The 20654-nt window shown below is 28.0% G+C and overlaps 2 protein-coding genes across 2 annotated transcripts; one reads left to right on the plus strand and one right to left on the minus strand.

The window, feature by feature from the left end:
- Window positions 1-4702: 4702 nt before the first annotated feature.
- On the minus strand, window positions 4703-13458 carry LOC107439513 (Sorting nexin 21). Its single transcript, XM_016052145.4, has 3 exons — window positions 13124-13458; window positions 12836-12957; window positions 4703-10622 (listed from the first exon to the last, which is right to left on the minus strand). Exons 1-3 carry the CDS (start codon window positions 13269-13271, stop codon window positions 9939-9941), a joined length of 954 nt encoding a protein of 317 aa, XP_015907631.1. The 5' UTR covers window positions 13272-13458; the 3' UTR covers window positions 4703-9938.
- Window positions 13459-13692: 234 nt separating this feature from the next.
- LOC107439514 (intraflagellar transport 43) lies at window positions 13693-19788 on the plus strand. The gene is made up of 2 exons (XM_016052146.3): window positions 13693-15756; window positions 17086-19788. The coding sequence occupies exon 1, from the start codon at window positions 13916-13918 to the stop codon at window positions 14582-14584; it is 669 nt and encodes a 222-aa protein (XP_015907632.1). The 5' UTR covers window positions 13693-13915; the 3' UTR covers window positions 14585-15756; window positions 17086-19788.
- Window positions 19789-20654: the final 866 nt, after the last annotated feature.

Genomic DNA, 20654 nt, shown 5'->3' on the forward strand with positions numbered 1-20654 from the left:
ACATTTATGTCTGCAATGCATAAGAGATAAATAACCCATTGCTAATGAAAGTTGATGGATGCAAACCTTTTAACTATTTTGCTGTATCCCAGCTTTCAAAACTTAGTTTTTTTATAGATTAGTTTTGAATTTATTTCTTTTTTAATTTGACCTCAAAATTTGCTTTTAATTTTCTATTTTTTAAAAAAAGAAGAAAAAAAAAAGCTTATTCACAAAAAAAAAAATTTTAAAAATTCAAATTAAAAATAAATTTTAAGTTTTGTCACCATAAAAGCTCCTAAGACAGTAAATATCAGTTTAATTTAAACGATATTTTGAATTATCCATGTTTGAAATAAAAAGTGCCCATTGTATAAGCTAATGTAAAAATTTCTTCAAATACTTTAATCTCAAAGGTCATGGGTCTTATATTTTAACTTTTCAAAAATTTTAGAAGGAAAATTAAACTAAGTTAATTGATTAAGTCTGCAAAAAAAAAATATCACCCAAATCTATCTGTGCATCTTTAGAAAATAACTGAATGGTTGGTTAGAAAATATCTTATTCTGATCACTCATTCCATTCTGCAGGCTTTGTAATGGGTCAAAGAAAAAATCGGAACAGAATTTTTCAACATCTTTCTGAAAAAAGAACACTATTCTTATTTTACACTACTTTTGTAAATGGAAAACTAAAAAGAGTATAATTTGCACTACTTAAATGTAATAAAAGTAAATTTTATTACAAAAGAATAATAAAATATGCTTTTCAGAATTATTTAGCTTAAAAGAGAAAGTATTAACAGCCTCCAGTACAATTTTATCAATACTGAACAGCTCATAATAATAGCTTCAAATCAGTGCATGGAAAAATTTTATAGTACTGTTGCAATAAAAAGTAACTAGTATCAATTAGTTAATGTACCCTCATTTACATACATATTCCTCCTCGCTCCAAATTGGAGCCTAAGGCTTCTATCAAAACTCTTCATCTCATTCTATTTGTGGCCAGATGTTTTGCCTCTTACCATGCCTTTTCTATTGTTTTCAATTCACTTACACATTCGTCTTGTGTCAAGTATTTTTAGGTCTTTTTTCTATTATCCTGAGGGTTCCAATCAAAAACTTGTGCATAATATAATGTACCAAGATATAATTAAAATTAGTAATGGAGTGTAAGGTTTTCTTAGTGCAATCATTTCAAAAATCTCGTAATAAAATATTGTGAATATAAACTTATGTTTGTGAAAATTGCAACACCATGAAGGACTTGTGCGAGTGAGTTGAAATTTTCAGGAAATGCAAAATAGAGCATGATAAGCAAATGATTAGAATTTCAGACCCGTAGCGCATGCTAAGCAGCGCCCTCTGAACGGCGGCTGATAGATCCGAATAAATAGACGACTGTAGCGAGGCGTGTATGGTTGTCGGTGGTAATCTGCTTGTGGTAAACGTTAGCTTAGTCGTTTCCTATGCCTCTTCGACGAAAGAGAGCGAGTTTTCAACAACTTACGGAGTTTGAACGGGGGAGAACCATCGGCCTTCGGGAAGCTGGATTATCTTATTGTGCAGATGCCGCTCGTGTGCAGTGTAACAGTAGCACAGTGATGCGTGTTTGGAAGGAGTGTCAGACAACTCGGAAATCCGGAAGTGGACCCCGAAATGTCACGTCAGCTCGCGACGATAGACACCTGGTCCGCATGGCGCTGGCTGACCTTACGGCCCCCACTAGACAACTGGCAGCACAGTGGTCAATAGCTACAGGTGTTTCATTGGGTGCTTCATCAATTCATAGACGTCTGCTGCAGCGTGGACTGCGCGCAAGGGACTCCTTTATACAGGATCCCCCTCACGCTAAACCGTCGCCGCCTGCGGCTGCAATGGGCCAACCAGCATAGGGACCGGCGTGCTGATTGGCAGCGTGTCGTTTTTTCTGACGAATCCCGCTTTAATTTGTAGTACCATGATGGCTGCATTCGTGTCAGACGCTATGCCGGTGAACGCTACCTTCCGGAGTGCGTTATCGAACGCCACAGTGGACGAACACCCGGAGTTATGGTCTGGGGTGCCATAGCATATCATGGACGATCTCAATTGCTACGAATTGTGGGTAATCTGAACAGCAACCGGTACATCAGTGAAGTTCTACAGTCCCAAGCTGTCCCCTTCCTTCAAGCCTCGCCAGGCGCTGTATTTCAACAGGACAATACCCGCCCTCATATTGCTAGGACTGTTCAATCCTTCCTTGCATCACTGCAGGTACAGCTTCTTCCTTGGCCTGCGTATTCCCCGGATATGTCGCCGATTGAACATGTGTGGGATTTCGTTGGTCGGCGTCTCACTCGCGATCCTCGTCCTGTTGCTTCTACAGACGAACTTTGGGTACGCATACAAACAATATGGAATGCTCTTCCTCGGGCAGACATTCAAAATTTGTTTGACTCCATGCCACGTCGTGTGGCTGCACTTATTGCGGCGCGTGGTGGTTACACAAAATACTGATTTTGATCTCTTGTTATTGTTTGTTTGCTTTGAAAGTTTAATCATTTGTATTACTACTAGTCAGCTGTGTATTAAATTTCATTTAATTATGACGATTCCTTCATGGTTTTGCAATTTTCACAAACATGAGTTTACTACTTAATATCTTTGTACAGAAATAATTTAGTGGATGATCCCTCAATACATCATTTAAAAGTTCTATGATATGACTATTGCCTTGTGGCTTGGAATCAACCATTTTTAAAATCACATAAAAGAAGAAAATCGGAAATTGTGAAACTACAAAACTCTATCCAATTAAATTTTTACTTCTTTTACTGAAAATAATAAATAAGTGTATGATCCCTAAATTCATCGCCATAAAAGTTTTAGTATAGCATACAATAATTAATTTTTTTTCGAATGAATTCCCAAACAAGCTTAAGCAATGAAACTTTAAAAACTATATGCTTGAATAATGTATATAATACATATGTACGAACAATATCCTAGATTGGAACTATCAAATTTTGAAATTTCTACTAGCATTACAAACTAAAATAAAGGATGTTGCATCAAAAATCCAAAACATTTGATTCTTTCTTTCTTTTCTTTTTTTTTTTTTAATTTTGNCCCCTGGCTAATTTTTTTTTTTTTTTTTTTTTTTTTTAGAAATTCGTAGATGTATTCTTTGAAATAAGATGTTTTGAACAGAACGGAAATTCATGAATATGTAGAGAAAAAGCTAAAATTCAGGACAAAATACTTTTTATCAGAGCAACTATGAACCTTGTTTTTATGATATTGGAAGTAATTTTCAAAACAACTGAAATATATAATTAAATATTTGACAGGGGATAGTTATTGGTCAAATCGGAAGTCATCCTGGAGAAATCTTCAGAGGAAGGCATTGGCTCACATTGGGCTGTCTAGCCAACTATGATGATGATGAGTTATTATTGGTAGTAATTTTAGAAACAATTGATATCTGAAGAATTGAAATCATCAGAATTACTTACTTACTTATCCTACTTCGTGCCCGGTGGCACATAAGGCCCTTATCCTCTTGTGCCAGTCCACTGGGTCTTTTACACAAAATCTCCCTTTGGACATCATCGTCCATCCCGCTGGTCACCTTTCCTCTCCATGTTAGGATAGGTCTGTCTAAGCTTTAGGTTTCTATAATCAGGAATTTTTTACGAGGAAAGGGTGATTAGCCCAAGGCCTCATTTGCACGGGCTTCTGCAGAAAAAGTATGAAAAATGAAGACTTCGAAGATATATATAGTTATAGTTACTCTTTATATGGTATAATGATAGTGTAATTAACATTTTCTAAAAATACTTAAAAAAATTTACTTTTATATACTAAGGCATTCATTCCCCAATTTAAGTTGAGTGTATTCTTTCTAAACCATCAGAAAATTATAAATGAATATCTCACCTAGGCGGAAATAAGAGACAGTTTTTTTTTTAAATGTTGCTTCATAAAAACTATAATTTCTAATATCTCTTACACTATTCCAAGAGAAATGTTTGAAAAACATTTTCCTCACACAGAACAGAAAAAAAGTCACAGATCATACACCCTAGCTCTGAAAATCATTTTTAATGTTATGAAATTACTAGAATTTTTTTCTTAGCTCTGTTGATTTTCATATTTATATAATTTTTCCTTCAGAAGTGTGGATCAATCGAAGTTAGGAGTTCTTGCATAGGAAAAAATGTGTAAGAAAAATGAATAAGATTAAAATAATAATAAATGTAAAGTACACATTTGATTTAACTTGAATAAAATTCTTGGAAAGCAGGAATTCTACTACTGAACTTTAAAAATAGCATCCTTTTCCTCAAAAAATATGTAAACTTATTGATACAGATTTTGTTTTACATAAATAATTTTAAATTCTATTAAATTTTACTCAAAAATCATTACTAATTAGAAAAAAGGATTACTTTTATTTAAATCTGGAGATTTAAAAAAAAAAAATTCAATAGGTTTAAATCGTGATTTTAACAGAAATTTAAATCAGCAAACTCTGCTTTCATTTTTCAAACAAACCAATGTTCTGTGTAATTTGAGCACTTTTAGTTTTTCACATAGTTTGTTAAACTGCAGTAGAGAGTAGCAGACTAAAGAGTGCAAAATCAAAAAATAGATTGATCAGTACAACTACTATGTTAGAGGAAAGAATAATAGAAACACAAAGTTTTTTTTAAAAAAAGTTGAGAAAACCAAACAAATACATTACAATAAATAATTTTATTGATTTAACCAAATACAGAATAGTACTTTGAGTTACATATATTTAATGACCAAAACTAGATGTAACTTTATCCATCACTAATTTTGCAACAACTCGTGTCATAAAATTCAGTTTATAAAACAGTTATAATTAGCTAATTTACTAACTAATTTTGAGTAATTTATTTAATTCTAATAATCAAAAACTGTGAATTTACTCTAAAACTTTACCTTGACTCCTTTATCAATGACATAAAGAGTACTTTTAAAAGTAAATTTTTGTTGTCAGACACCTTTAACTTTAGATATTAATTTCAATAGGGATGATAACATATTCTTTTAAAACAAATTAGTCAACAAAACTTAAATACACAATTTTGTAGTTTTTATTTATTACCTGTTATGAGTAGTGTATATTTTAATGGAAGTTAAATCTAGGTCAGAATTATTTAATTAATGGAATTTATCTAGGGATTAAAATCGTAAACACCTAAACTTGAAGCTTGTTTTTCTCTTTGTATGTATTTATCTAAAACATACCAGTTATTTAATGAATTATCAAAATGCACTAAGTTCATAATGGAGCCTTGCACAATATTTTGCTGAAATAAAATTCATAATGGTTACACAGGTTATTTGTGATTTACGAAGTATCTGTCAACTGTATTGAGTAACTCAGGTGTGAATGTGGGTTAAGAACTTAAAATCAGAAAATACTTATCAACTCAAACCCTGAAAAAATAAATAAAAGAGCAAGTAGAACTATTTTGCACCAATAGAAAACATTTAAATTATTAATATTATTATTTTTTTACTATATGTGTATATTGTCAGTTCTAGAAATTTAATTTTATTCATAAATGATAATTAAAGAGAATAAAATATAGTAAAGCAAAACAACAAAATAATGTAGAAATACTAAAAGTTTTCTAAGGTTTAGAAAATCTGATAAAAGTCAGAATCAGAAGAATCTCTTGTAGCTGTACCTCACTGTGGGGAGCTAAGTTTGTTTTGAACATTTTAATCTATAGGAAATATATTTTTGTTATCGTTGTCCTAGCTGCAAGGGCTTAGAAATTTAAAAAATTTTTAACTCGAGGACAATTTTTAAGAGCCTAAATCACTTAATTTTAACCAATATAAATATTCAAAATTATGTTATCACATACAAGAGATCTAATTAAATTTTGTACAAAAAAGAAGATTCTTTTAATATATGATTTTTAACTTCCAATGAAACATTTTAGTAATGTTTATTTACAAAGCGGGCTCAACATTTTAAAAACTTTTATTATTGAGATTAGGATTAAAGTTTTCACTCAATGTCCCTATCTCTTTTTAAGATCATTCAACCTTTAACTCGATAGCATTCTAAATATTTAAGAAATCAGAAAACAATAGTTTATTAAGAAATAACCCTGCAAAAAATTAACACAACTCTCATAAATTTGAACAATGTAAACTTTAAGATTGAAAATAAAACAGATATAGCAACATATAAGCCTTGTTTTTTCACACGTTAATGTTACCTGTGTTTAGTTTATATTATTTTAACCACATTTATTCGTCTTCTTGTCTAACAAAACTTGTGAATTTTTTTTTATTTGGCTGCAATGTATTTCACTGGAATCCATAAGATGCCAAATTGAGGAGAATTTATATATATCTATGTATATATAAAGGACAATATAATATAAAGCATTTTTTTAATATAAAAATAAATAAATAGGCTTTATCTAAAAAAAAAAAAAAATTCTTGAATATTTAAAAGATTTTCAGCAAGTTTGTTATAAAAATATAATATAAAATGATCTATTAACGAAGAAAGAAAAACAAATTTTAGTTGATAATTATTTTTAAATATTAATTCAATTGGCACATCAGCGAATGGTACCACTCATCTGCTCTCTATGAAAAATACTAAGCCATACTTTTTGTGTGTTCATTGTGGTGGAATATTTTAAGCTACAACAATAAAACAATTGATTAAAATGTTCAGATTTATGTAATATAAATATCTCTTTTAAGGTAATAGAGATGTTATAAAAATAAAATTAATAATAAAAAAAAATTGGCAAAATATAATTGGAATGAAAATAATTTGAGAAATAATTGAAGTATTAAGAGTTTAAAATCAACAAGTGCCAAATTTTCATATTTCTAACAATTGGAATAAATAAAATTTGAAGTTCTCAAAACATACTTGTTTGTTAAAAATTATTACTATTTATTATTATACAATTTGAAATGTGTTATCAGATTTTCAGTAAAATACTTAACTATTCCATTGTATTACAAAAAACATTTTAAATGCAAATTTAAAAAGATGCAACAAAGAGAAATTATTAGTTAATTACAATACATATATCCTACTAATCACAGTTTTAAATGTTAAAATAAAAATAATAAATGGAAAAAATTTATAATTTTGTATAATACTAACAAGTTTACAATATTTGTACTTAAATACATATAAATCTTCTGTTATAAATCATGAAATGAAAAATTAAATTTTCATTGAAGTTTCCAAGTAACGATTAACTGAATTTTTTTTTTAAACAATTCAAATGTCAAAAAAAAAAATATTGACTGCACACAACATTTAAAATAAATACATACATTTTCATTTTTTAATTAAAATAAAAGTATTTTCATATTACTACATTTACAAACAATAACATTCTTTATATGTTAAATATATTATATTCATTGTTATAATAAACTAAATATGAAAATACTGCATGATGTTGTGAGAAAATGAAGCAACTCAGAACTTTATTTCAGTAAACACTTTGTTATAGTAATTTTACAATAAAGTAATTTCTAAAATGAGTTCTCTTAATCTCGAAATATTTAAAAAAATAAATCTCGTAAAAATCTCGAAATATTTCAAAAAATCGTTTGGAAAATTTTTGTTTAGTGATTATTTTTAATCGTACAGTAAAATAATATTCTAACATGCACAGAATTTACTCAGTGTAGGTTAGAATAACAATACACAAATTCTGCGAATAAACACAGAGAATAAATGTTAGAATAATAATATATTTTGTGGTTAGCAAATTAAGCTAATTAGCACAGGAAAGGCAGTTTGTAATAGCTTATTTGATGTCATGTTTGTTTTTTTTTTTTATATAAAATTAAGAAAGACTATGTAGCCCATATAACTTTTGATCAACAACACATTTTATTGAATTTTTCATTTAATCAAAAAAATTCTTTGACAAACTAAATTATTATCTTTAGTAAATGCAACAAAGTTTGGCATGCCATTAAAATCTTTTCATTATAAAGAAAGCAAAAGACCAAAATTATTTCATTCTTTCTTTAATTTTATGATTGCATTTAGCAAGAATTAGTAGCTGCAAGCTTGTAAAATATGTTTCTTCATGATAGATGGTTTATCTTTGGTTACAGTGTTTCCTCTTCAGGCCATTAACTTTTTTCTTTTTTTTTAAAAAAAAAGAGAAATAAAATTATACACATAAAAAGACAGTAAAATTATTCAACAATCACAAAATTCAATAAAAGTTTAGGAAATAGACAGCACAACTAAAAAGAGTTAAGATCTTAGTTATAGCAGAAATCTAAAAAATATAGGTCTCACTCGTGCAAATAATTCTTGCACTTTTTAAAGAATCACAGAAATGGGTTTCAATTATAGCTAGGGAAAACAAGTGGCAGCATCCCTAAAATCTAATTAAACAAGTAAAATGAATATTTAATAATATATTACTATGTTTTGGCTAAGACTAGTTAATAAGGGTCGAATCTACAATCTAAATAAATGAACTAGCTGTTCTTGGTATCATAAATATTATACATACATTTTAAATATGCATGGCACAAAAAAAGTTTGTCAAAAATTTCATACACAACAATGTACAGAAAACCTCACTGAATGGCAAGCGATACATATGTCTGGCTCGGAAACCAATGGTGTTTAGGGGTCTAGATATTTTGAAAATAATGTATCCAAATCTGAAATATATTACCAAAAATATATATTCAGAAATCATCAATGTATAACTTTTCTTTTACTTCCTATAACATAGCTCATATTTAACTAAAAATTCTGAATTTTTTACAAAAGTTTAACATAAGTACAAACATTATTTAAATGCAAACATTTTTGAGAAATAAAATAAAGAACTTTCATAATTTAACTTTCTTTAGAGCCAAAATATGAAGGAAAAAAGGAGATACTATGACATCTGTGTCGCACGATAAAAGTCATGAAAATAAAGCAACTTTTAATAAGCAGCCAAATATATTATTTAGAAAAACCATATTAGTTTTAAGAAATAGAAATATGTAAAAAAAAATTTTAAAATAAAAGAAAAGTATTTTGTTAAGATTTTATAAGAAAAATTTAGTTTGATCCCAAAAATATATACAATATTTAACAACATTCAAGAGCTAGTATGATTTTAAGCAACTGAAACAAATTACTTGAAAGGTTTACTAGAAGTCTTAGTTATCTTGCACACCAGGTGAAAAAAGTAGAATTTACAAAATTAAAGACTAAACTTAGAATAAAAAACTTTAAACGAAAATCATGAATTTACATATGATTACTATTAAGAAATAGGTATCTCAGTGTTTTTAATATAACTTGTATTTTTATCATAACTTGGGAAGAATTTTGAGCATTATCTCATTTCTTATATTTGGTGAAAAATAGCTCAAAATAACATAGATTTTCTTTTCTTCAAAAAATTTAAAATTATGATGGGAAAAACCCTCTAGACCCCTTAATTCACATATTTTGGATTACACATATTAGGTATTTGCTTTAAAACAGCTTGCAAAAAAGCATATCCTTATTAGGTCATATTCAATTAAATTACTGCGAACAGATGCGTTTATGTTATGTAGTGGTGTTAACAAATTTTAATACAATTTTATACAAGGTATTTTAAAGCAAATTAGAGTAACTCACCCAAAACACTTCATTGATTTCTGAGCTATACAAATATAACTGAATAGGGCACTATAAAAAAATTAGTCAGACAAGACATGGTTAATAAATTAGTGAAACAAATGTACACTCAATGATAAAACAAAGTTTCAGATCTTTTTTGTAAATAATTTTTTTTTAAATATTTACAAATAATACAACTAATTATGTAAGAATAGCTAAAATGTTTAGTAAATAAATAAAATGAAAGGCATTTCGAAGTGACAAATGGTAAAAGTTATTTGTTCAATATTTATAGATTGCATATTTCATTCTTACGAGAGTTTTAGAGGGCATTCTCGATGTAATACAAGTTCAAGTAGAGTTGGCTGCTTTTCAGTGTTAATACCAGATTTTTTTAATTCTTGAAGTTGTTTCTCTAATAACTTCTTGTCTTTACCCACTGCCCACCACAGTCGAATAGCCAAAATCAACAGAGGCACTGTAAGTTCATTCTGTTCATAACTAGGTGCAATTGATAACGCGATTTCAGCATACTTTTGTGCCTCTGCTACATTGTCAACCGCATTGAGACAAGCAATCAGTACGCATAATGTATAGTAGGTTGAAAAATGTCCTTCTTCTAGTATCTTTTCTTGCACAAAATAAACATTTTCAAGGAGAACGGAAGAATCCTCAAACTGTCCTAATTTCATCATATTGTGGGCTTCCTGTATTTCCCTATTGTATAAGAATTCAGCTAGTTCTAAAGACTGGCGCAACTCTCTGACTGAATAGGAGAAGGCTAAAAAATGTTGAAAGGCGACACTTCTTTCTGTGATTATATCTGCAGTAAAGTTTCCTAATAAAGCTTTTTTGGGAAATGGAAAATCACTCAATAATGATGGGTATCTTTTTTTAAAAGTTTGATATAAATTTAAAAAATCAGAGTATCTCCGCTCAAGGACTCCAGGTTGAGTTTCAAGTCCAGGACCTCGTTTTATCAAAACAGTGTAACTCTAGAAAGAAAAATATTTATAGGTAATTAAAAACACCCAATATTTGTTACATTCCATACAGTAAAATTTAACTGTAACAAGACAGCGATTTAGCTAATTTCAGAATATAATATATTATTTTATTATAATCGAATGCCTGCATGGATTACGATTAAAAATAAAGTAGATAAAAATAGCAATGATAAAATGTTGTTTGGAAAATATTGAATTTAAAGAATTTCATACACATCTACATTTACAGATCACAAAATAAAAAAGCAAACACATCAATAGCTTTTGATGTAATACTTGTATTTTCACATAATAAGATTTCACATACTAACTTAATAATTTAAAGGATTAACCCAAATAAGCTTAAATATTTATGCAGACAATATTTGAAGTTTTGAAATTAGACAAAAAAAATATTTACTTTTCTCAATAAATGAATAAACCAACTTTTTTTTCCAACATATTTGCATTTTTAACTCCTAAGATAGTGAGGTAACCACAATGAAAATATGTACATGACTGGAAAATATGATTCCGTACTAGCATTTAAATATATAAAAATGAGAATAAAACTCATTCCTTTTACAATAATTAAATTTTTTAATAAAAAAATTTAAATCTTCTTTAATGTATATTGTTCTAAAATCATAGCCAAAATAAAATTTCAAAAAACATATAATAAGAATGAAAATCTGAGATTGATTAAAAAATTAATGTTCATTAAGATCTTTTACATACAATTTTACTTACTCATTTTTTTATTTTTAAAAAAAGTGTTTCGTAAATTTGAATACTTGGATTGTAATAACTATTGATTGTTCAATTGTTTACTGTAATTTGTAATTTGGAATGTTTGGATTTAATAATTGGACATTAAATAAAAAATAAATGTTATGGTGGATCACAGCTATTTTCATTTGATCCCATGAAAAAAAAAAAAAAACTCATTTGGGTTTAAAAAAAAACCTAAAAAAAGACCAAGTTTGATTTTAATAATATTTATTATTAACAAAGCCGTTCTAGATATTAAGTTTAAAATAGAATGAAATACAGACTCCAAACATTGATATATTTACATTTCCATATTTTCTATATACATTTTTCTATATTTTATTATGTATTCTCACAAAGATTTGAAACATTAATTGGTATAATAATTGAAACTGTAGTTATAATAAGATACAATATATAAAATTTTTATAATTACAATTCAATGAAAAGGGAAAAAAAACTTATTTATAAAAATATATTTAAAATACTATTTTCCCAGACCTATGAGTCTTGTTACATAGAGTTTCAAATGATACTTTTATAATGTAACTAAATTGGCACCAGTAAATTAAATTTAATCGTATTTATTAATTACAAGATTTACTATAATACTATAAAGAATTTTAAAAAATGATGAAAACCTAATAAAACACAAATTTTTTTTCTGCAAAAAAACCACACTTTTTACAGTTCTTTGGTGCATAAATCAGAATATTTCATTTTCTTTTAAAATCTAGAAGCAACAGGCATGAAAAATTAACCAGTGGTCCACAGACCAGTAGCTAAAATATATTACTAATTGGTACACAATTACATTACTCTTCCCTAAGAGTTTATATCAAAATAATTGATAAAAAGTGAATTTGAATGAAATACTACAATGGTGCAATGGTCAAAATTAAAATGAAATATGTCAATTCATTACAATTGCACAAGCAAAATTAGATAATGTTATTTTGGGAGACCACTGGTAATAATTTAAAGTGATTCATTCGAACTTTACCATTTCTAGAACAACAGACCATAGATAATTTACAGCCTAAAATAACATTGAAAAAATAACCACTAACAAATATTTTGATAGTAAAGTTGTTGCCATAAATACCAATCTTATAAGTATTTTAATGTGTTAGACCTTAGTTGCAAACTTCTATTAATGAACATTAGTTTGTAGGAAAATCCTTCTTAACATTAACATGAAAATTAAAAGAGATACAGCAAAACATATCGAGCAAAGGACATTTTTAGAAACAATTTAGATAACACGAGGGCATAACTTCTAAAACATTAAGGACCAGAAACATCTTTAGTCTGTTTTCATTGAAATATGAGTAGCAAGAATGTGAACATAGGTCAAACTGGTTTAAAAAAAGAATTTAATTAATTATTTTTTAAACCATATCAATTTTTTCATCAAAATTGAAAAGCAACAACAAATGCATAATAATTACCACATATTTTTTCTTAGCATCAGAATTTGTTTTAGCAGAAACTATTTCAAACATAACACGTTGAGAAGATTTTCTTGGAGAAAGTCCGGATAGCTGTGAGCCAGATATAGATGACCATGATCCTATTTACATAAAAAATATATAGGTTTTAATTATATGGTTTACCTATTTATCTTTTTGACTTACACTGCTTAACCTGTATAACAGCTTGCATAAGAAGTAAGTTAGTGTGCGTCAAATGAGTATATTGACATTTTTACATATAATTAGAATTTTTAAGATACTTACTGTATTTTTCAACAGATGACCCGGAATCTTCCCCATCGTTGAAAGAAAGTTTACCTTGAACGATTTCTGAAACACTTGTATCGTCAAACTCATCATCAAGAGATGAATTTTTCTCATCTTCCTCATTTGTAAGAAGACGACGGAACATTTTAAGAGTATTTAACAAAATCGGTACTGAAGAACAGTAAAGTCTAATCACAAAAAGTCAGCATTTTCTTCGATATCTAATAATATAGATTGACTATCATGTGTGAAAATGATATTAAATCATCAGACATGATAATTTGTGAGTCATTTTCATTTTCACTAATAAATAAATAAATATCATGCGGAGCAAAATTTATTGCCATATCTTATAATCAAATAAAAAATTTCATAAAAATATGAGAATATCCGCGGTGGCCTAAATATGATATTTCAAGTGTTCGTTCGTATTATTTACATTTCAAATTGTATAATGGAAGAAAATTAAACTGGATCCATTCAAGCAGTTCAGAACTGAAGCATTTTCTAGAGTTTTTTTTTATTAAATTAAAAAAATATTTGGCAACGAATTTTTGTCATAAAAAAGGTGTGTCTGTGAAAAAGATGAATGAGAAAGAGCACAGAAACTCGAACATTGAGTTTATTGCGTTTATATATTTCTATAATATTTTCCGACCGGCAACGGATTCAAATTTTTGATGCATATCCTGGTTAAATTTTTTTAAAGTATCAATTCTGTAAATAAACAAAACGTTGCTGTCAAATTGATACTTCTAAGAGTACATTAACAAATTTAAAGTTTTTAGGATGCTTTTTTCTCTGAAAGGTCGTAAAAAGGATGATAAGTCTCAAGACAGTAGGAAAAATTCGAAAATAGATGAGTTCGGTGATGATTTAGATTTTCCAGATTCTCCCATCAGAAAACCTACTGGTAGAGGTGAAAGAAAACAAGAAATGGGGCTTGATTTTATGTCAGACTTTTCTCCTGAGTTTTCTAATTCTTCTGCTATTCCTGTAGCACCTCCTCGAGCAAGAAAAACTGCTGGATGGGGTGAAGACACGCCTGGCAAAAAAAGCTGGCTTCGTAGGGGATCCAAGCATTTTACCCAAACTTCTCCAAAGAAAGAGATTATGACTGACACAAGTCCCATGACAGCTGAAATACCCGTAATTCCTGATCTTGATACAATGAAGGATGAAGAATTGTCAGCAGATATTGCTAAAGCGCCTAACTTAGCTGTCAGCAGAATCGCTACTTATCAGGAATTGGATAGTGATTTGTCAAAACATGCTGCATTTCAGGCTTTAGATGGGATAGATCTGACCCTTCTAACCAAAAGATTGTTGCCTGAACATGTTGTTAAAAAAGAGGATGAAATACCATGGACTTGGGATACTCTATTTGCTGATGTTTCCTCCCAATTAAATGCTAAAATGTCACAAGATAGCAATGAAACAACTGTTGCTGAAAAGTAATTTGTTGATGATTTATTGGTAGCACCTATTGCGTAGTATTATGAAAAAGCATCAATGTTAGAGTAAATGATTTAATACATAATAAGCACCAAAGTTTCTACAAATTCAATTTGTCTTTATTACATTGATTGTTATATTTTTTAAGATTGATTTTCAAAGGCTCTGCCATCATGTGAGATAACGCTTTTTAGCATGTAATATGCTATTTTTATTGCTGCGGTTTTTTTTTAATAGTTTATGACTATTTGAGTTTTGTCTATCCTGTGTGCTAATTATGAAAATGGAGCAAAATGTCAACATGAAGAAAAGCTAGTTTTTTAATAATGTAAATGCTTTTTGTCTAATTTTTTAATATTTGAAAAGTTTCTCCAGTTTCAAAATGTTAAGGCTCCTAAAAGATATGTAAAAATGGAAAATTATTCCTTGTTTTCGTCTAGAAAAAATCCTGCTAAACTGATGATAAAAAAAAAAAAAAAAAAAGAAATGAAATTGTTTTTAAGCTTTTTATTCCTTAAGCTAATAATCATTTATTGTTTGAGAGTATATATAATAATTTAAATTTAAAACTTTGCTTAAATTTTAAAACATTCTAACTGGGTTTTTTTTTTTTTCATGGACAAAAAGCTTTGCAAAACACTATTAAGTTTCCGTTGTAAGCCTGCTTGTTAAGAATATTCTGGCTCATTGTTTTTCTTTAAAAGAAAATAAGAAGGGGGGGAAAATGCAATATTTTATTGTTTACTTTTCTATGAGTCAGTTCTTCAACCAAGTTATTAATATTGACTAGTACATGGTCATCAAAAAAGAATACCAATATTGCAAATTTGTATCATGTAAACTAATAATCACTTGTGAATATAAATTTGCTTGATCTGACATTTGAACTATAGTCTTATCTCGACCTATATTTTTTAAAGCTTCCTTGAAATTATGATTTTAATTGTGTGTGACTGGTATCAGTAATTGTTTCATTATACTCACTTAATAAATTCCCAGAAGAAAAAGTTAGTATCTTCAAGGTTTTGCAGAAGGCACATAATTGGGCCATCTTGTTTAATTCTTCAGTTGGAGAACCTCTAATATAAGGTTTCATGTATAGATGGATAAAACTGAGGATAATTTAATTAATGAAAACTGTCACCTTAATCCTAGTGAGATAGTATAAATGCCAGGTTGTCAGGGTTGGCAGGTTTTTGACATGTGACAGTTTTTGACAGTTTAAACCATAGTTTAAACCGTCACGTCAAAAACCTCACTGTCAAAAATGTCAAAAACCTATATTCATATCTGAAATTTAATTAATACATAAAATTTATATATTTTTTATAAAGGATAGTGTTTCTAAATGTTCTAGAAAAAATAAATTTAAAATTTTGAAGAAACACTTATATTTTGAATAGTAACCAAAATCTTGTACTTTTGAAAACTTACATCTTTTGTAATATTATGTATTCATTTTCATGTGTTATTGAAAATTTGCAGTGATATTATTAAGAAATTTATTTATAACCAAATTTAGTGTATAGTATAGATTATACTAAAAATTAGACATTTTTAAAGATAAACATTAGCAGTTTTGTACATTAGACATCTTCTTTTAAAGAAAAATCTTTTTAATATTCTTTTAAATCTTCTTAATAATCTTTTTAACATAAGACAATACAAATTTAAGTGCTTTCTGTTAAATACACAGAGTAGTTAGTGTCGATTTACAGTATATTCAGCCTATTCATTTACTATGCTGAAAATTTAGTTTATCCAAATACTTGTGAATTTCATTTTGCTGAATACTATATAGTTTTGTTGAATATCTAAATATTCAGCTGTTGAATAATTACTTCTTGCTTTCAAGATATGCATTATTTGTATTCTTAATACAAGTGGAGAAAAAAAAATTAAGAGATAAAAATTGTTTTAAAATGATAAGTGTAATAATTATAAATAAATATAATAAACAATATGAATTATATTTATCATTATTCATAAATATAACTACTTTTAAATTCAAATTAACATACTGGATAATAAAGATATTCGGTATAACATTAAAATTTTTTTTCATACACTTGTATCAAGTTTGTATTTATACAACATAACTTGTAAGTTCCTTATAAATATTAGTTATATGTTCCTTATATGTCAAAAATGCATAGTAATAAACTTTTAATTTTCTTAAGTATCAAAAAAAAAATTTTTTTTTTAAATATAAATATTTAAACAATTTTTGTGCAAAATTTTTCTGCACATGCATTTGAATATAAATTTCTGAGATTTTAAATCTGTTATTTTACCTTAATTTTAATTAAAAAATATTTTAAAACCTGCTGATTACCTATAGTATAATTAAATTTCAATATAATGCATGGCAACTGTTGGTAGTTTTGAAGTTTATATATTTTCTTGGCAAACTTCAGTTTTTGACATTTTTGACGGTTTAAACCAGTATTATACCCTTGTCATGTCAAAAACCACTTTTTGACGTCAAAAACCCAACCCTGCAGGTTGTGGTAGTGAATATTTTACATCATTTCATATTAAGACTTTTCCTTATATTTAAAATATTTTTCTATACATAACTGCTATTCTTCTCTGGTTTCCCTGTATTCTGACAGTATTATATTAATTTTTTAGTAAATACAAAAACTGACCCTTTTATATTTGAAATATGGCTACGATTCTGATGTTTGTCAAAGAAATCTTTCAATGTGCATAAGAAATTTGGGTTATGATATATATATTGTATATTTATGATTGTTTCGTATTTTTGTTATTGCTATTTTCTAAATTTATTTTGCAATAACTGTGATGGAAATAGTGCTAAATCTGGAGAGATTTATACTTCTTATTACATCTATTATGTAGCAAACAAATTATTTAAACTTTATGTATACATTATTCCAGCCTTTCATCCCATCAGTGGGTTGAAAACGAGTACCAAGCATACTTGGGAACTAAACACTCGGATCTTCGCGTTCAGTTGACCACCCAACTGGAACATCTACTCCTGTACCCCAGAGTCCTAAGTCTACTGATATAAAACTGATATGGGCACAGTAGACTTTCGACCCTCTATGGGCTATCGCGTCACAAAGTTATACATAATTATTCATAATCACCTGCCAACAATCAAGTTAGCAGATATAACTACTGCTTGTTGCTTTATTCAAATGTATTTAATGTAGTAAACAAAATTTCAATTAGAATTTTTAAAAATTAATTCATGAATTGAGGAAAACTAATGAGCTAAAAAATCAAAGTGCCTGTCAGATTTTGTGAGGTCCTGATCAAAATGTAGCCTTTCAAAAATTTATTTATTTATAAATTTTTTTTTTCTGTAGGACTTTTAGGGAAATTAATCATTTATAATCCTGTTAGATGTTTGGCTATTTATTATGATCTAGTTTGTAACTTTCTTTTCTAAATTTCTTTCTTGAGAATGAACATTTTAGATATTTTTTTATTATTATTATCATTATAATATTCTTATTTTTATTTTAAAATAGTGCTTAATCTTCATCAATAATAAATCATACGGGGAAAGGTGAAAGTTAGAAATAAAGAATTTTCGTTTTAGAAGTATTACTTCAAAATATATCAAAAAATATTTAAATGTATCTTATTTTTCTAATTCTATGATTTTAATTCTTATGAGTAAAAATGTGGAGACCACTGTCTGGGAACTATGCTTAGGTTATTATCTATGAATAATGATTTGATTTTATAGCCATCGTTGAACAGCCGGCCCAATTTTGGGTTTACGACTACTGATGTTCAATTATGTAGCCTTGTAATTTGGAACCTAATCCAAAAGACAAGGGAACTCCTGGATCAAGTATAGGGAGAAATTTGCCTTTGGGGAGGACTTAGATGGAACTAACCCGCATTTTCTTTACATGGAGAGGAAGACTACGAGAACCTCCCACGGTTAGCCTGATGGCAAGGGGTCTCTAACCCATGACACATACATTAACCACCTTCCACCACCACATACATTAACCACCTTCAAAATTCTTAGAAATTAGAGGCCCAGGGAAAATGCCTTGCTTGTCAAACTTTTCGTATGACTCTGTACTTAATGCTTAGTTAAAAAAAGGTTCACTTCAATTATTGTATTTTAATGGGTAGTTTTTAGTTAGAACCATGACAATTTATTGTATTATACAAGTGAGGCACAAACATGTAATTTAATGATAACCAAGCACCTAGCTTTATTTTTCAAGGCTTCATCTTTTAATGGCCGTAGTTGGAGTGTCACATAATTTTGATCATAGTCAGATGATGTGGACAGTGGCTGATTACAATTTTTTTTAAAAAAATATAATGTAACTTTATCTATTAATGATGTTATCTAATACTGTTAATGATTGAAAAAAAAGTGCCCTTAATTTGTGATAAACTAGAAGCATTTCATTTTGAACTTGCATTTAAAAGACAAATTACTATTGTAGTTGATTTATGATTCTGCAAATGCTCTTCACATTGAAAATTTACCAATGCTACATACGTGATATGTTTAAAAATATTTTTTATAAAATGGAACAGTTAAAAAAATTTCCGTCCACAAAATATTAACTTTTCGTCTGTCCAAAACTAATCCGTCCTCAGTGGATTTGTCTTTTTTAGGCAAATATAGGTCCGCCAGTGATTTTTTCCTTTGGCAGTTTTAGTTTATAGCACTGTTGGATATACTTATTCTTACTTAATGTAGATAATGTCACTTACCTTTGGCACACTAAACTTAATTCTTGTTCTTAAGATATTAAACACAGTATCTAGCTCAAATTTTTTGTCTAAAATACATTTGACCTTTGCCTAAATTGTTTTTCCAGGCATGCTACTTAATATATGACTATATTTTACCAATATATGCTAGATTTTAATACTGGTATTGTGTTATTATTTTTACTTATTATTTTCTATGTATTTTTATAATTGAATGCTTTTAACCAAGTGTTCTGACTTGGCATAATTATACAAAATTTTCCATGATCCATTGCCACAAGTACTGGGTCTGACTTAAAAAAGTTGAAAGCACTATGTTCATGCTTTTGTTTTAACTGAATTTTTTTATACATTTTCACATTAGCTGTGAAAAATTTGTGATAAACTTTTCTGTTTTATTTATCATGTTATGTTAATTTTTTTCAAGTTAAATTGTGTATATAATGAATGCTACAAGTAATAAAGTAAAAATTAAAATTTAATTAATTTCGTAATTTACTTAAAATGTTATAGTTTAACACGTATGTTTTATTTGTCTTGCATTTTTAACATGGAATATAAACTATGGCTTATCTGCTAAGTTGGTTTATGGAAACTTTAAAAAAATTAATTTTGTGGATAGTTGTCAACAGACGATCACCTTCTATTATTATTTTATGTTAAAACACTTTTTATTTAATTATAATTATTAATTATAATTAAATATTCTTTATGGCTTGTTATTATGAGGAAGAAACGATTTGTTTTCATTGCAAAAGTTGAAAAAAAGAGAAAAAGTAAATGCAATGTTTTGTGAACAAAAAGAAAATCTAATTTGAATTTAAAATTAACTTTGATGCAAATATTTAAAAAAAAATTATATTGAAATAAAAATATTTAGCTAATAATTTTAACTTAATAAAATTTTAATCTGAAATACTTTATTAAAGTTTTATAAAGTAAAAAAAAAATTATTATAGGAGTGAATATTGTAGTAAGCCTGGATGTGGATACTTAACTTTGTTACTCAATAACATTTTATCAGGAGTTAACAGTATTTAGATTTAAATCAGGTAGTCAGGGCTGATTGTGCTCCGGAAAAAATCCGGATTTCCAGACTTTTCGCTAACAGTGATCCGGAAGTTTCCGGAGATCGAAAGTCCAGACGTTTAAAAAAATCATTGATCACAGAAGTTTCCGAAAATCAAATTTTCAAAGGTGGAACTTAAAAACACAGTTTATTTTATTTGTTTGTAAGGGAGAGCCAGAGATACACTTTATAAGCTTATATTCATGATTCATATGATTAATATACATTTTTTATCAATAAATAGTTGTTGTAATCATAAACTCAAGAAAGAAAGACATA

The sequence above is a fragment of the Parasteatoda tepidariorum genome, chromosome 2, assembly GCF_043381705.1.
Source record: "Parasteatoda tepidariorum isolate YZ-2023 chromosome 2, CAS_Ptep_4.0, whole genome shotgun sequence".
Lineage (NCBI taxonomy): Eukaryota > Metazoa > Arthropoda > Arachnida > Araneae > Theridiidae > Parasteatoda > Parasteatoda tepidariorum.

Bases quoted from the DNA above. Each gene is read 5' to 3' on its own strand.
- LOC107439513 (XM_016052145.4), bottom strand. From the start codon at position 13,271: ATGTTCCGTCGTCTTCTTACAAATGAGGAAGATGAGAAAAATTCATCT. The intron at 12,958-13,123 runs GTAAGTATCTTA...TTATGTAAATAG, and splicing joins GTCATCTGTTGAAAAATACA to GATCATGGTCATCTATATCT. The intron at 10,623-12,835 runs GTAATTATTATG...TTTTCTTTCTAG, and splicing joins ATGCTAAGAAAAAATATGTG to AGTTACACTGTTTTGATAAA.
- LOC107439514 (XM_016052146.3), top strand. From the start codon at position 13,916: ATGCTTTTTTCTCTGAAAGGTCGTAAAAAGGATGATAAGTCTCAAGAC.